The 16,992-nt window shown below is 46.5% G+C and overlaps 2 protein-coding genes across 2 annotated transcripts; both read right to left on the bottom strand.

Annotated features, from left to right (window-relative positions):
- Positions 1–203: 203 nt before the first annotated feature.
- On the bottom strand, positions 204–11,348 carry tyk2 (tyrosine kinase 2). The gene is made up of 24 exons (XM_076994026.1): positions 11,194–11,348; positions 9,162–9,364; positions 8,955–9,078; positions 8,619–8,754; positions 7,880–8,043; positions 7,224–7,605; positions 6,968–7,153; positions 6,345–6,502; positions 6,119–6,236; positions 5,730–5,913; positions 5,490–5,608; positions 5,197–5,364; positions 5,024–5,111; positions 4,755–4,882; positions 4,502–4,637; positions 3,918–4,069; positions 3,679–3,829; positions 3,483–3,577; positions 3,208–3,400; positions 2,911–3,029; positions 2,626–2,798; positions 2,194–2,311; positions 1,975–2,085; positions 204–1,892 (listed from the first exon to the last, which is right to left on the bottom strand). The coding sequence occupies exons 2-24, from the start codon at positions 9,343–9,345 to the stop codon at positions 1,749–1,751; spliced, it is 3,531 nt and encodes a 1,176-aa protein (XP_076850141.1). The 5' UTR covers positions 9,346–9,364; positions 11,194–11,348; the 3' UTR covers positions 204–1,748.
- Positions 11,349–12,741: 1,393 nt separating this feature from the next.
- Positions 12,742–16,922, bottom strand: LOC143499390 (vascular cell adhesion protein 1). The gene is made up of 6 exons (XM_076994012.1): positions 16,205–16,922; positions 14,502–14,768; positions 14,069–14,401; positions 13,726–13,971; positions 13,339–13,387; positions 12,742–13,229 (listed from the first exon to the last, which is right to left on the bottom strand). The coding sequence occupies exons 1-5, from the start codon at positions 16,278–16,280 to the stop codon at positions 13,380–13,382; spliced, it is 930 nt and encodes a 309-aa protein (XP_076850127.1). The 5' UTR covers positions 16,281–16,922; the 3' UTR covers positions 12,742–13,229; positions 13,339–13,379.
- Between the last annotated feature and the right edge of the window lie 70 nt (positions 16,923–16,992).

Below are 16,992 nucleotides of genomic sequence, written 5' to 3'. Positions count from 1 at the left end.
ATTATATATAAAATGTCTATATAGACACGTGTTTGGTGACGCCCGAAGCTGGCAACCCAAAATCCCATCTGTCAATCAATTTCACAAGACCAATGGGAAAGGCACTCAAAGCAACAAAATAAATAAATCACAATTAATTTCATCGTGAGGTGTCCAAGCACATTTGATGTAGTATCTAATTAGAAATAGCAAAAGAAAAAAGCGCTGAGCAGAGGTTTTTATTTAAGAGCTTTTCCATTTGCAGTGATGCATACAGATTAAAGCTATTCATAAACATACAAGTGTAGTTGTAAACAACAGTATTTTCAAAACTTAATTTCAGTTTTTTAATTTACTGTAATGGCATGTTGGTCACCTCAGACACTTTCGTCCTCCATCAGCTGACTGAACACACAATTCCTTGAGGAAATTCACTTATACATGGCTTTGATCTAGTGTTAAAATTGCCATCGTGTTACACCATGTTGCAGAACCTGTGATTTCCAAATGTATACCCCCAGGGACGTATTATGTCTACACTGTATGGGCCCAGGGCACAAATATGTTTGATTCATTACACAATATAAGGGCACTAGCAGAATTCTCATGTAACCAGCGACAGAGCCCAGAAACAGATCCAGATAGTCATTCTTTCCCCATTGTACCTACACAGTTGCACCACAGGCTAATAATCAAGTGCCCTGACATCAGGGTAACCAGAGGGCTTGTATACCATCCTCACTGGCCTAGCCTATAATATGCTCCTTGTTGGCCTGTTCATAAATCTGATATTTTAACACAGCTAAATGGCATTATTTTTCTGTCAGAGAAGGATATTTTCAACACTCTCCAGTTAGAGCGAAATGTAGGATGGTCACAATTGTTTTAAGATAAAAAAATAAATAAGATTATGTAATCGTAAAAATAAATCGGATTACTGTATGTCAACTTGTGAGACAAACTGTTTGACTTTAGCAGTTTTGAAATGGGCATATTTGATCAAAGTCTGTGTAGAACCATGGCCCAACAGGGAGATGAACACAGCCAGAGGCAGGAGAGGAAATGTCTGTGGTGATCAAGAGATGCCAGTGCAGTGAAGAACATGAAGTGCCAGTTAAAAGTAGGAGTCAAAAGAGACTGTGGCAGTCCTTTAGGAACAGAGGGTAGAACAAGTATTTTACAAAAGGATAAAATAAATATAATGAGAAACATTTTTTTTAAGGTTCACAAAGCAATGTTTCCAGTTTCATGAATAATAAAAGGTGCAGATTTTAACTACAGTCTCAGCTAGCAAGCCCTTCCAGATCAGATTACATACTTTGACTTAAATGTTCTAGTAATTTAATTCATAAACCAAAATGGTATTATCAATTACAAAAGAGGGGGAATAAATGACTTAAAAATGGTATGCATTTTAAGGCAGCCATGAGATATAAAGAAAGAACCCTTTAACATGCTCCTGCAAACGAATCTCTATTTACAATACACAAAGTCACATTAAGAAATGAACAACGTCCCACCAGCTTGTAGACCTTGTTCAAATGTACTGGCTCAGAGAACTTAAGGATCAGAGTGGCTTGATTTGTTCGAGTAAAAATGAAGCAACGTCTGTTCTATAAGTAATGCTAACAGCACAGTGGCAACATCAGGACAGAGTTGTATGATTAGTGGGTGCAAACCTGGCAGATATCAGAGAACAGTGCTCAGCGCTGGTTAATCTGTGCGAGGCAAAGTGCTCAGCGCTGGCTAATCTGGACGAGGCAAAGTGCTCAGCGCTGGCTAATCTGGGCGAGGCGCACGGTGGGTTGGTGCTCATACGTGCGACGGACATCCTCCAAACTCTCGGCCAGGGTCCTGAAGCTGGGCCGCTGGGTAGGGCTGGAGTCCCAGCACTGCTCCATCAGCAGGAACACCTGAAAGGAGGCCAGGGTGTTAAGACAGAACAGTGGGTGGGGCACCTGGACCTCAGAATGGCTTCTCGCTACTGTACTCTACCTCGTGTGGGCAGTCTCGTGGGCAGGGCAGTCGTCTGTGTTTTTCCAGAAGGTTAATCAGTTTCATCACGGTCATCTGACCTTGCACCACGCCCATCATCTCAACGTATTTCTACAGCGAGCACAGACATTCATACGAAATCAATACGAACACTCTTCGCAGATACACAGACCTCAACATATAAAAAATAAATAAGTACATATAAAACAGCCATCTCACCGTGGGTGGACTTTGACGATGGTCACAGCGTGTCAAAATCTCATACAGCGTCACACCAAAAGACCAGACATCAGAAGAGAAGGAAAACTTACTTTCCTTCAGACACTCTATGGCGTACCTGAAAAGCAAACAACCTCAGTATAACCTCGCTGTCCAGAGAAAACAAAACAGCACTGCTTCTCACTGGATTTAGCCAGAAATTGAGGATTATGTTAATTGATTCTGCTGAGTTAATCTGTGAGCTCCACTACACTAGTTTCCTACTAGACATCAGAATCATTATTGTTTTCTGATTGGGTATTTTGATCTGTACTCCTAGCAGTAGAAGTACAGAGTGCATAGATAACGATCTGCTTTACTGTCTCAACAGCAAGTTTCACCTGTGATTAGGGATAAGACACAAACAGTGGTTTTCTCACGACTCAGATATACCAAAACACAGGGCTGTCGCCATCCTCCCGAACTCGGTAGTAGATCTCTCCCTCTGGAATGTACTTCGTCAGTCCGAAGTCACCTATCTTCACCACACCCTCGTTCTCCACTAAAACATTACGCGCTGCCAGATCTCGATGGATGTATCTCTTCGAGTGCAGGTAATCCATCCCCTGTGGAAGGACAGCTGAAGTGTTCATCACAGCAGGGACACTGGCCGCTACCCATTTCAGTCTAGGAGGTTCGTGTTTACGGTTCGCTTTTAGAATGAAGCTCCCGGCCCACCTGGCAAATCTGCTGTGCAAAGAGGAGAGTCTGTGCCACTCCGAGACGATGCTTGGGCAGGTACTCCCGAAGACTGCCCAGGGGAAGGTACTCCATGATCAGTTGAACCACTTGTCCACCTGCCAAACCACAACCACGTGCACATGTATGATTACCCCCCCAGCACAGCGAGCCCTAACAGGCAGATTCTGGGAGCACTTTCCTTTTGAAAGCACAGTCCGCTGGGGCCATCAGGCCTGCCAGTGCAGAGACTGTCCAGCTAGGAGGCAGCGTGGCGAGCCCCAGTGCACCACTCACCCAGTTCTGTGCAGCAGCCTTTGTACTTGACTATGTTGTTATGATAGAGGGACTTCAGGATTTCGATCTCCTTCATCCAGGAGTCGTGCAGGTGGTTCCCGCCCTCCTGCTTCAGGGTTTTCACTGCCACGTACTCTCCGGTGCCATCGTTAGCAGGGTCGTACACATACAGCATCACCTTCCCAAAATGGCCCTGAGGGAAGGAACACAAAGAATAAACGCTATCATACAGCAACAAGCACGACGAATACAACTCCAGACAGGAGCTAGCAAACCTCTCCAAGGTCACGGATCTTCTTCAGGTGACGCTTCAGGAAGATACTGGGGTCTCTATCCGGAACTGCCTCACAGTCAGAAGAGATGTCTGGGTCTGTCGTCAGAGAAGCGGCACGTTAGGAAAAGAAAGTTGGAATTATTCAAAAACATTTTCACAAGCGACTAGTGCCAAAGCTCCTCCCACAAAAGACCCACTCTTCATCTGGATCTCCGTCAGCTCTCGCAGAATGGTTCTGAAGCATGGTCTGGCGGCAGGATCATAGGTCAGACACATGCTGATGAAGCTAGCCAGCTCCTGGGACGAAGGCACCGCCAGGCGGCTCTGCGTCTCATAGAAGCGCTCTTTCTGTGAGGAGAGAACGCGGAGTGGAGTTAGTGTGGGTGGTGGCCCAAGGCCACGCAGATGGACCGTACGGAGGGCGCGGAGCACACACCTCCGGCAGGGTGCTGCCGCTCATGGCCAGATCTCCGTTGTTGCAAATCTCCAGCAGTGTGGCTCCGAAACTCCACTTGTCCGCGGCACTGCCGAGCAGAGCCCCGCAGGGCACGCACTCCGGAGCGATCCACGGAATACGCTCCACCCGCTCTGCGGAAGTGGGGCAGAGAAAAACACACACTCAACCCTCCAGCAAAACATGCCACCACCTCCCACACAAGCATCGCCGTCAGGGCGACATTATTAAAACGTGCGTGAAAGGAGGAAATGAGCACCACCATCAGGAAGTGGTTCGCACTGGGCTTCCTGTTCAACCACCGACACTGACAAATAAAAAAAGAAATCTGAGATGGTAACAGAGTGGTAAAGAGAAACAGGGTAAGACACATGTCTGAGATGGAAGAGCACACAGTGTTCTCAGAGAGCTGCACAGATCACGCTCCACCAGGAGGAGCTCTGGTAACCAGATTACCGTACTGCTATTTGCAAAGTTGTTCTTGGCTTCATGGCTCCACCTCACCAGATTATCTCACTTCACTGATTCGACTTCACCAGTAATGAGAATACGGCGGCTGCGAGTACCTCCGCGGGAGAGGGCGGTGAGGGCGATGCCCGGGTCACTCAGCTTCACGAAGGGAAACGTGTTTTCTTCCAGACCTTTACGAACAACCAGGATGTTCTTTGCACAGACATTCCCATGAACCAGTTTCTTCATTTCCTACACAGGAAAGAAAGTAACCAGAGACTGTAATTCATGATGGGAGTCAAAGAACTTAGTTCATCAAATGGAATTCAGCAGAAGCTGGTTTGTTCTGATAACTCCTGCAGGGCTTACAAGATAGCATAGTGCACTGGCCAGCTGTTTCGCCACCGTGAACTTCCACTGAGGTGTCACATTGGCCTTCTCTTTGTGCAGGAAGACATCCAAGGGGCCGAACTCGACAAACTCCTCAACCATTATGTCTGTTAAGAGCCCAGAAGGATGGAAGTGAATGGATTTTGCATACGAGTACATGATCAAAAAAGGCGAAAAGGGATGCAACACAGTCAAAGAATGCTGGGGGAGTGGGCGCAGCTAAAGAAAAGCCAAGTTAGGGCACTCACTCTCAGATCCCTTGACTGAAACACCATGAACAAAGACCAAGTGACAATGAGACACCTGACTCATCAGACTAGCTGTCTCGAAGAATGCCTACAAGACAATAGGGTACAGGTGAAGGAATTGCTTAGCTTCTAAAGTCCCGTGCTAGTGGGTGTCAGGCGCCGAGTCCTCTCACCAGAGCTATGTCTTTATGACTCTGGTCCAAGATCTTCAACACCACGCGGATGCCTTTACTCTTCGAGTGGTTGTTGTTCCACTCGTCTTCGTCATCTTCTGTTCCACCACGGACCATCAAACGGCCCGAATAGATGTTGGTCCTGGTGCCACGACCCAAGTGCTGCTCCTGTTCAAAGCAAACAGGTAAACAAACAAACAGAGGGCTAAGCATAATTGGCTAGGAGATGTCCTGATGTAACATACATGATCAGCTCTCAACATGGGGCTGAGGGGAGATGAACTGAGACTAGCCTGTGTTATCTCTTTGTCCTTAATCTGATGGAATCTCAGCTGGCACAGGTTTAGGGTTTCTGACACTGGCTTGGCACCACAGCACATACCCTGCCTCATCACCAGGAGGTTCGAGAACTCTGCAATGCAAGCACGTCATGACAAGCAAGATAAAGAAGAACTGTGATGCCTCCGATTATCTTATTTGGAGACACTCAGGGTCTCTGGAACGATGTCAACAATGCCAACGCCTGTTGTCACCTGCAGGTCTAGGCAGACAGCACTTCTTCACAGTGAAGCAGTCTTGGCCAGACTTGAGCACGAAGGTCTTCAGGCTGTCTGCGAGCTCCTTCACACTGGAGAACTCACGGCCCCAGCCTTCAAGTGTAAACTTCGGACCAGTCTGCATGATCCTGAATTGCTTGTGTGTGGGACTCTGTCCATCCTACAGGGAACAAGCAGAACATTCTCAAGCCACGGCAATAATAGCTTCCCCAGGTTCTTCACACGCACTCGCACCATACCTGAAGTTTCAGACTTGATCTCGACAAAACAAATCTACAATATTTGTGAGTGTGTCTTTAGAGGGTGCTTTTAAAAGAACTACTGCATATTCTTGTTTGGTGAAAGTGGTTCGAAATGAGTATGACCTCAGATCTGCTCAGGACAGCGAGGATGATGCGTCGGTAGTCCACCACGCTCCAGCGCAGGAGGAACGCGCCCGCCTCCGCCGGCTCCTTCTTCAGCTTCTGAAGTACAAACTCATCGCTAAGGTGGTAACGGACAGAGAACACGTCAGTACCGCGTGCACAGAACACACACGTAACAAAAACGTATGGTTAAAGTTCTGGTAGAATATGTATAATCCAGCCATACAGAATGGGTCCGTGCAGTCCGTTGGCCTCGCTCAGAACCACTCTCGGTGGCGCCACCTCGTGGCAAAGGTAGTGGTGCGCATCTGCGGTCAGGCGGAAGTAGCCATCCAGCAGGGAGACCAGAGAGCGAGCATCGTGACTGGATCTCAGACGCAGATCCTGCATCAGAGAACAGCCATCAGGCGCCAAACCAGAGCGCAGCCCGTCAGGCGCCAAACCAGAGCGCAGCCCGTCAGGCGCCAAACCAGAGCGCAGCCCGTCAGGCGCCAAACCAGAGCGCAGCCCGTCAGGCGCCAAACCAGAGCGCAGCCCGTCAGGCGCCAAACCAGAGCGCAGCCCGTCAGGCGCCAAACCAGAGCGCAGCCCGTCAGGCGCTAAATCAGAGCTTCCATGACAAACTCCGCCGAGTGCCAGATGACGTTAAAGCTAGCAGACGCTAAAGCCAGGAGGCCTACAATAAAAAACCTCAATGTGTTTGAGTGACACGGACAAACATTTACAGAGTTATGACATACTGTTGGTTAGAAAGACAAGAGAACTTCAAGAGAGCCATACACAAGCAATAGTATCGTAATTCCATGTGAAGAGCAGACATACGAATATAAAGCGCATTTGCACGTTCACCATTGCATTGTTGTCTTGTCGGCTGATGCAGACGTTCGTTCCCACGATGGCTATGTGCGAGATTTCGGGGAAGTCGCAGAAGTGACTCCACTCGTCCGGAGTGTCCATCTCCTGCTGTGGGACCTGCTGCCTCCCATCTTTCCTGTTGTCCAAGTAGTCGTTCCCCAGATAACTGTTATCCTGTGCCTGCAATGCAACCCACAATGAGTACCAAGAAAAAGTCACAGCGCCTCCTGGTGGCAGAGCTTAGACCTACCCTCTGTGCCGGGACCTTCCTCCAGTGGATGCCCTTGGTCCCCGACACCGTGAGCTCGTGTGTGGGCTGGCCACACATGCCCGCCGCCTCGGGCGGCTCCAGCGCCCGCGACCCGTTCAGGTAGGAGCCACTGCCGTCGCCGTAGGGCCGCTGGACCAGGTGGAAGACGGGGAAGGTCTCGGTGCCGAAGCGCGGGGCCAAGCGCTCCAGCGTGGACAGGTACTTGTACATGATCTCCTGCGGCCCCAGTCGGCCCTGCGCCACCGTGTGCTGCTGGAAGGTGCGCACAAACTCGGAGAACACCCGTCGTATGCGGAACTTCGTCAGCACGTTGTTGCGGGCAATGTGGCAGGAAAACGAGCGCGGGATGCAGCGGAGGAAGCTGCAAGAAAAACAGCAAAATGGCCGTCAGCCCCTCACATCCCCACATCCTGCAATCACTGGCATTTCACTCACTGATCAATTCCCTCTCTTTTGGCCTTGGTGACTCATAGCAACTGCTCACTAACTAATATGAGCACTCAGCCCCCTCAGTGTAACTTCTGGGTTGACTGCATTACCTCCTTCTTCTAGCAGAAGTACAAAGACATTTCAGATCTCTATGGTCCTTTTTCACAGATCAGCTGTTTCTGACTCTACGGAAGCGAAGCTCCCACCTGGTGTGCTTGGCCACTTCCTGCAGCGTTGAGCCGCTCTGCAGGGCCTTGTGGGACAGGTGCAGCACGGCCAGACCGAGACTCTCGTTCTTAAAGCAGCTGCGTTCCTCCTCGCCCATTACGTCCTCTAGCGCCGCCACATCGTTCACGAAGTCGCACTTGGCCTGTGGCCAATCACAGCGCACAAAACACACACACACACCCACCCACCCACCCACCCACACACCCACACACCCACACACACCAACCAAAACAAGTCATAAGAAATATCAACACGTGCTGAAAAAGGGTGGTGTGTGAATTTCTAGTAGACATGGAAGAATAGAAGAAAACTTCTAACATAAATATTGGTGACTGTGCTACTTGGGGATGAAGCTGAAATAAGATGGAGGTCTGCTACACTTCTCACATTCAGACAGGTGTAGGCACGTAACACAAGGCAACAACAAGGCCGGTAGACTCTTTTCAACCACTGCTAAAAGCAACACACACCCTGCACACAGCTCAAATTTTGCACAAATGCAAATGTGTGAAAGCAAGCTTTAAAACAAACACACACACACACACACACACACACACACACACACACACACACACACACACACACACACACACACACACACACACACACACACACACACACACACACACACACACACACACACACACACACACACACACACACACACACACACACACACACACAGGCTTTTCAAGTGAGAATGACTCTGCCACACACCTGAGCGAACAGGTACTCCAGTGAGCTGATCTCCAGGAGAGGAACACTGCCCTGCTCACTCCCACTGCTCCGCAGGGCGTACCGGGCCGCCGTCGGCTCCTTCTCACTCAGGCCGTGCCAGTTCCGAAAGTAGAACCTGTGCGCCCCACATAGACATAGATGTCAGTGAACGTCTCCTCGGACCTGCAGAAGTGCCCAACGCTCTGCTCCGTATTTCACCAACTGCCCCGCCTAAGTACATACTCAGTGCTTGGATGCTTGTGTAATTAATGTGGCACTAAAATGTTGAAGCACACACAAACACCCCCACAAACTCAAACCCACACACATACACACCTCATACGGAAGTGAAGCAGCATGCGCGTCTGGCCCTGTGGGTTGAACCTGTGGTTTGGACTGTACCAGCAGCAGGCCGCCGGATCGTACAGCGCAAACAGGGCATGACACACAGGCGTGATTCCTGCACACAACCATAAACACCACGGTCACATGGCTGCCCTGGCCACACCTCCCCGCCGCTCCTGATTGGCTCTTCACTCTTACCCACAGTCTCCGCCGCCTGGATGGTCAGCTCCTCAGCAGTCACCTCCCCATCCTCATGAGTGAGGTAGCAATCTCCACTTTTGGTCCAGAACAGATAGACGTGAATGCCCAACCCTGGGGGCACCTCGCCCAGCTCCGTCAGGGGCTCCGGCTTTGCACTCTTGAAGCACCCACGCCCAGACATCCTCCATTAGCTTCCACACCTGTCGCCGGGAACAGACAACCACACCCCGGCCCAGTCCATCAGAACCAGAACTACGGAACCACAAGGTGACCACCGAGGATACCGGACATGATTTGTATTGATGCACTTTTAGAAAGAGAAATAATACATGGGTATCAGTGAAGATCACAGGGTCTCATTAAGCCCATTTGCGTGTTGGATTTCTCATTTGTAATCTGTGATGAGTGCCGTCCTGCAGGGCCATGGAGAGCCAGTAAACGGACACTGAAGTGGTGGTTGGGATAATGGCCTCATATACGACTGTCCTTATGCAAAGTGCTTAATGGAAGGTGGATGGGAAGAAACAGGATCAGATTTCCTTCTTTTATCTGATTAGGCTCTTATCACACAAGTGAGGAGACTAAAATCTTATTTGCAGTTTGGCAATAAAAAGACACTTTGGCCCAGTAAGTGTATTTTTGATTATGGGCTAATGGGTGATCAGCTCATCTAACAGTGCTGTTGTGTACTGTACTGTACAACACTGGATTATATTTCCACTATGGACATTTGGAAAGAAAACGGACATTTCTTTGTGCATCAGTGCTGCACTGCTCCTAGGCCAAGATTAGCTCTGCAGTGCAATTTTACACACACATTTTACCGTGACTGAGCATGCAACTATTAAAAAAGCACATATATGTTTGGCAATGTTTAGAGTCTGTGTAGGAGTGTCAGAATGACCAAGACTGGACATGAAGTATAAGAAAACGGTATGAGCAGGTGACCTGCGACCCAGTACAATGTCCAAGGCCACAAGCCCATCCAGCACACAGCAGACTGGCTACATAATAAGACCAAAAGAGCATTACACTGCTAAATATGGCTGTTGCTTTAGTGTTTAAATGCTGCTGTAAATCCTTGGTGTGATATTGTTACAGACTAGTCTGGGATTATTTTGAACAACATTCAATACAATTGTTAGATTATTATATGAGTTAATTTACCTTCTGTGACTGTAAATGCCAATATTTAAATAATGAATAACAAATGTTATATTATTTGATGTTTAAATGAAATCAGCTTCTCTGGGACAGGTGCAGGCTAAGGGATCAAAGACGCTCTAATCGTACTTCAGTTAGCCTGTCCCTGCCTGCGCGACCCCACGCTCGCGTGATGTGAACCAGCAACTGTGGACCAACATCACCCAGTAACAACCCAGAGCAGATGTACTGGTAGCTGGAGCAGAGCAAAGGGTGCTTACAGACTGAATCTGTTCAAACAAAATATTTGAAAGATGTTTTCTTAAGGAATTAACAAAGTTAATCATGTGTGAAAGGTCTTGGTTGTTCTTCAAATTATATTGCCAATATAAAAATGCCTCTACATAGACTCACAGACTCTACTGTGTGTGTTTGTCATATGTGTGTGTGCTTGTAATATATATATATATACACATATATACACACATACATACACACATATTATTTAAAATATATATATATGATGTGTATGTGTGTGTGTGTGTGTGTGTGTGTACAGGTTTATCGAGTGCATCCACAGTGATGGACAGCGTTTAAGACACCACGCTCGTCGGAATTCTAAATTCTGAATAATCCCAGAACAATGTTCGTCCTCTATTCATTCTAGAAATCGTATGAAAAACACCAGTTACAGTTTAAACGAAACACAAGGCAAGAATGTAACGAAAACGCTCTGGGTGGACTAAACACATTAGCTACACGAGTGGCATGAAAACAGTGCTGCGATGTTAAGGTTACTTCCTGATTCACATATCTGCTGAACAAGACAGATATAATTAACAAGACTAAACAATCTTATTTAAAAACTATCAAAACAAACACTTACCGTTCAGACAGACAAAATACGAAATCCAAAATCCTTGTCTTCGACAATGTTTGCTTGTCTGGTTTGTGGTGTAAAGTTACTTTACATCGCCTTCGATACCTGCGCACTCTGCCATTCGCTACGTGCCTCGCCCGCAATACGGGAGGATCCCCGCCAGGAGGCCGGCCCGAGATCTCGCTCGCTCAACATATATCTGATCTGTAAATAGTTTACATGGAAAGATCGACTGTCGTTATTAGGTGAAGATCTATGCACTGGGACTGTCCGCGCGTATTATGCGTCACGCGAGTTCTGGTGGGTTGCACAATTTGCGCGTTGTTCAAATTAAAAGTTCATATTCAGAATTTGTTTCATCGTCGTGTACGATGCTTTCTTTAAGTATGTTGATTTTAAACCTCATCCCAAAAAAACGACCATTTATACCTGTTTTGTTTTCCGTGTTTTTTTTAGGATACTGCGACCGGACATTCACAATTTGTATTTTGTAAAGTCATATATTTGGCAGTTCCTCAAACAGTACGGAAACACGACCTCTGACAGGCAATACCAAGTTGTAGTAAAGACACGTGGATGATTACCAGTAGGTGGCGCGACAATCTAATAAGTCTGAATCCGAAATGCCGTACTTAAGCAGTAGGCACTAGATTTCAATGCAGTGCGTTCTTTCAGTAGACGACTGGGCACTTTTCATAACCTCGGACATACTACCTGTTACCCAGAGCCATATAGAGCTCTGCTGTTACCTTGCTTTGGCGTACTGAATAGGAGGGAAGTATGGATTTCGGATGCAGACTTTCACTCGTTTTTTGAAGAGTGTAAAGTGTGTGACGTGTGGAGAAGTGTGAAATAATTTGTACATTTGTTCTGCCATGCTGATTTGCACAATTCTCATCATGATGTCTTTTACACAGGAGGAGATTGACTTTCCAAATAACTTTGAAGCATTTATTTTTTTAGTTAATCCTGGTTTTAGATTTTTTTTTTTTACAAAAAAATCATTTGAAATATACATCATTGATTAGTTGCATATGATTAGTAATCAGATGAGAATAAGAGGAAAACACTATAGATAATTAAGTATATAGGCTACTTAAGCATAATTATAGATTATTTCAAGGAAAGAGATACAGTGATCTTTTGTCCAAATTTACACTTTGAAGTGAAGTGTAACCAGAGCCGGAGTGGCTAATCGGGAGATTCGGGAGGATTCCCGATGGGCCGCCTCATGTCAATCTCTAGTTTGGGAGGGAAAAATAATTTTGGGGCGGATTTGGGCATGAAACTCCCGGGCGGAAAAAGTGTCCCACTCCGGCCCTGAGTGTAACCGAGATTAACGGAAACACAAAACAATAACTGAAGAAACATGGTGTGGACTTATATTTTGATAGCACATTTTGTGCATCACAAACAAGATACTGTAGAAGTATGTCCTTCACAGGAGAAAACAAACTGCTTTTATCAGAATATTGGACAGAACAGACAGGATTATCTAAAAGATTATATTTTTCTTTATAATGCTTTTACCAAAGACTTTTAGAAGACTGTAGCTTGGCAACAGAAAGAGATTTATTTTAAACTTGATAACAAGCAAAAACAAGGTAGCAAGATACGTTCAAAACAACAATAACAAAGGCCACACAACACACACAAACCCACCACGCCCTACAAAGAAATACTTCCTGTCCCATCTCTTAAGCCCTCAACCCTGACCCTTAATACTACCAATTGTTCTCATACTTGTTCTCAAAGAAGATCTCCATCTCATAAAACAACCCACACACAAGAACACCAAAAACAGTGGCGTAGTATTAAAATACTTTGTAGTAGGGCCACCATGCTACATTATTACTCTGGAGTGATACTCGATTATTATCCCTAACAGTTTGACACATCAGAACATCAGCTAACAGACTTCACAACCATTGTTAGAAAGATTCATGTCCATGGTAGTCACAAGGGCAACTGGATGTTTTTACACATGCAGAATATGTAGAGATATGTCATGTGTGTATGTCATCGTAGTGAGGTGATCCCACCTGAAAGACCAAAGAGACATTAGCCATGCTGCAAACACTCCCAAAACACTCAACTCCATAATTACTGTTATGTTTTGTATTTCCTGGACCAAAGTTCAGATATGCATACCAGCTGAAAGTCCATTCCATTTAAATGCCTGAAAGGTGAACTTACACACCTGTAAGAAGTAAAGGACGTATTTGATGCTTTGTTGCTTGCTATGATGTCCATGTTGTTAAAAAGTCCAAAGAGAATTTGTCAACATTCTTTTTCCACTGTAAATAACTTAAGCATGTTGGCAATTATGTATATGTAAAGAGGACTGAACATGCTACACATTAAAACATACATCACAATCTAGATGACTGTTTTAGAAATAACAGCCACGACTGGTCCAGTTAGTAGCCCAGGTGAGCTAAGTCTGTCCCAGTCCACTCCCAGTCCGCTCCCAGTCCACTCCCAGTCTGTTCTACCAGACCATATCACACTATTATATGTCCAGATCATCAATTTTACCTTTGGATTTGGGCTTGATGATGAACTGCTTGCTTGATTTACCCAGAATATTGGAGGCCGTGCAGGTGTAAATCCCCACAGAGGGGGCAGTGAGGAGAGGGAGACCTCCTTCACCCTCCTGCAGGGTCGGGGTGCTCCAGCTGTACAGAGGAGGTGGGTTTCCCACCGCCGAACAGTTCAGTGTGATCTCCTCACCATCTCCGAGTTCTAGCACTTCCGGCTCTGGACTGAACAAGTCAGGGGGGTCTGACGGAGTTAAAAACAAAACAAAACAAAACTCATCAACATGCCTACCAATAATCTCACAAACATACTTCTAACTTCAGAGGCTGGCTGGACATACAGTGAACAGCAATGTCGAGAGGCGCTGACTTCACTCTGGGAGGGGGCTGAGGTCCCTCTGGTCCGAGTTCCAACGTGGCTTCACACCTGTATGGAGCTCCGTGCTCCACTCTACCTGGTGTGATCAGCAAGGTGGAGGACACCTGAACTGGTGTAGCAGGTGACAGCTCAGAGAAGGTGTGGTTATACACTTCAGTCTGTCCTCGGTACCATCGCAGAGTAAGATACTGCACGGGTGCAATGTTCTGCACCTCACACAGAAGATGGTACTCTCTTGCTTCTACTAGGGGCCCAGTGTGGTTGACCAGGCTGATGGAGATGCTATCTGGAGTCTCTGCAGGAAAATAAACAACACGAGCAGCTCTTTAACCTGATCAAAAACGTCCATCTCTCATCTATCATACAAATGTGTTAGTAGTGGCATGAGCACATACTGTAGAGAACAAGGTTGAGCTTCTCTTCACACTGTCTGGGGGCAGTGAAGAAAACACCGTAGCAGATTGGCTCTTCAATCCAGTCAATCAAGCTGTCCACCCGCCATTGGATGGATCGGTCATGCTGGGTGTGCAGGGCACCAATGGCTGACTCCCACCCGAGCACTTGCACGGGTCGTGAGGCCACACAGCTGACAGACACCGCCTCCCCGAAGCCCACCACCACTCTTGAGGGGGAGATCTCAAGAGAGCAGCTGTCACCTGACACTGAGACGAGTTGCAGACGCTCACACAAACTCTGTTGCTCTCACTCACATTGCTACACCAATAAAATGGACAAACTCTCTTCAACACTATAATACAGGAACTAGTCATCTGCATACTGATTCTACATCCATTCATAATTCAGTATTAAACAATACTAGACAATATTAAAGCCAAGACTTGTGTGATCTCGTTCAGCACTTCAAGAGAAGCTGTAAGATAGAATATCTGCTGAAGGTACATGATATAGCTTTCAGATGTACAAACCATCAAAACATCAGGGCCGCTAGGCCTACTGCACAATATTATGGGATGTTACTTGATAACACAGTGAATGCATAGTCCAGCGAGGAAGACTCAGCACACTGGTGCCAGACACTGACAACAAAAATGGTCTGTTAGGGCTTTACCAGTACTGATGCTTCTGCCTCTGTGATCTACTGCACTATAACATGGCAAATTCCAGCATCTGTTACTAACCATGAACTGCTTGCATATGGACTGACACCCACGCACCGAGTCTTCACGCTGCCCCCAACCGTGACTGCTCTAAGGCTCCACCCTGGACTCCGCCCCAGGCTCCACCCCTAGACCCTGACCACATATCATCAGTCCTGAAGTGTACCTCCAGCTCTCTGCTCCCATACATCAGAACACAAGTCATCAGTCAAATATGATGTACAGTATATTAGACATCCAACATGCCCCTCAGGGCAACACTTTATGCATTACAATAGAGTGTACACCTAGATGTTTTCCAGAACAGGATTAGTCCTGGATTAAAAATAGGCTCTTGTTGGTGAACCACCACCGCCATTACAACTTGGACCAAGACTAGGCTAAATCCATGTGCAGAAACCAGCTGCTGGAGTAAGATCTTATTTGGCTTTTATCTTATACAGCACCTTTCTTCCCTGTATCCATTACTGCTATAAAATAAAGAGCTACACAGAGAGCCATCTTCTACAGCGCTGTAGACTCCAGGCATTTAGTTTGACATCTACATGTTTACATATAGTATGTTTCAGTTTTTCTCAGTCTGGCTTTTGTAGTTCTGATATAGCATTTCCAGTTTCTGTAGTTATACTTAAAGCAGACGGATTAACAATGTTGTTGTGCCCATGCAACAAACAAACATATCAAGCAAGTGGAATAGTAATAAAAAAGAATGCCAGAATAAAAAACCTAAGTGAAAACCAGTTCTAATCAGTCTTCCTCTTCCTCCAAATACAGTGAAACACAAATGGCTTTTAATAAAAAAGTAATACATCACCCTACAAGTTTTGGTATTAATGTTTCCACAGATGGCTCATACTCTCATTTCAGAAATGCCATCCCAATTTGCAAACGAATCTCCCATTGCTTAAAGCAAAGGTAATAAAAAATCTGAAAGTGCGCTTAACCTGCACCTCACGGTGCTCGCAGCTGGGAGGACTTACCTGTCTGGAGAATGAAAAGCACAAGACATTTCAATGTGTTTTTCATCGTCGTTGCGGTTTTGTTGATGTCCAACATGGTCCGGGTGCGGAGCCGAGAGGAATTCCACCTCTGTGCTGCTTGGCAACCCAAAAACTGAGGCGCGACTGCTAACAAAAGCGCTGCTTTGCATCGCTGCTCTCGTCCTCGGCGGAGTGAAGGGTGTGTGGGGCGAGAGAAAGGCCCGGGGCCCCAGGAAGTGCCCTCTCACCCCACCGCTAACAATGTGATGGTGCTCCAGTGATGGAGCACCAGCTTGAGGAGGAGCCCTGCAAGCCTTGAATTCAAATCAGGCCCATAGCTACGGGACATTCTGCATCACGCCTGTAAAGGGAAAATCATGTTTCATACTGAAAATGTGTTTATGGGCAGAGGATGAGAATTTAGGACCATGGGGATCTTGTAGAATGATCATTTGTTTAACCATGTAGTTTCTCCCCTTACTAGCAACAGGGTGCTTGTCATTTTAATTTCAGTGACCTACCGGCCAGGACAACCCACACACACACACACACACACACCCACACCCACACGTGTCATGAGTTTAGGCCATTCCAGAAGGCAGGCTGGGAGTGCACAAAGATATGTTACAGTAGACCTCGAACATCACAGCTGTGAAATTCATTGCTAGAGTCGTGTGTATAAGCACAGGACAGGATAATATTGAGATGAAGATTCAAAACACTTAGATTCAAAACAGAGAAAAGCTAGATAGTAATAACGGTTGTTAACGGTATTAAAAACTTTCTAT

Source organism: Brachyhypopomus gauderio, unplaced genomic scaffold, assembly GCF_052324685.1.
Source record: "Brachyhypopomus gauderio isolate BG-103 unplaced genomic scaffold, BGAUD_0.2 sc132, whole genome shotgun sequence".
Lineage (NCBI taxonomy): Eukaryota > Metazoa > Chordata > Actinopteri > Gymnotiformes > Hypopomidae > Brachyhypopomus > Brachyhypopomus gauderio.
This window is presented reverse-complemented; position numbering and strand designations above follow the sequence as displayed.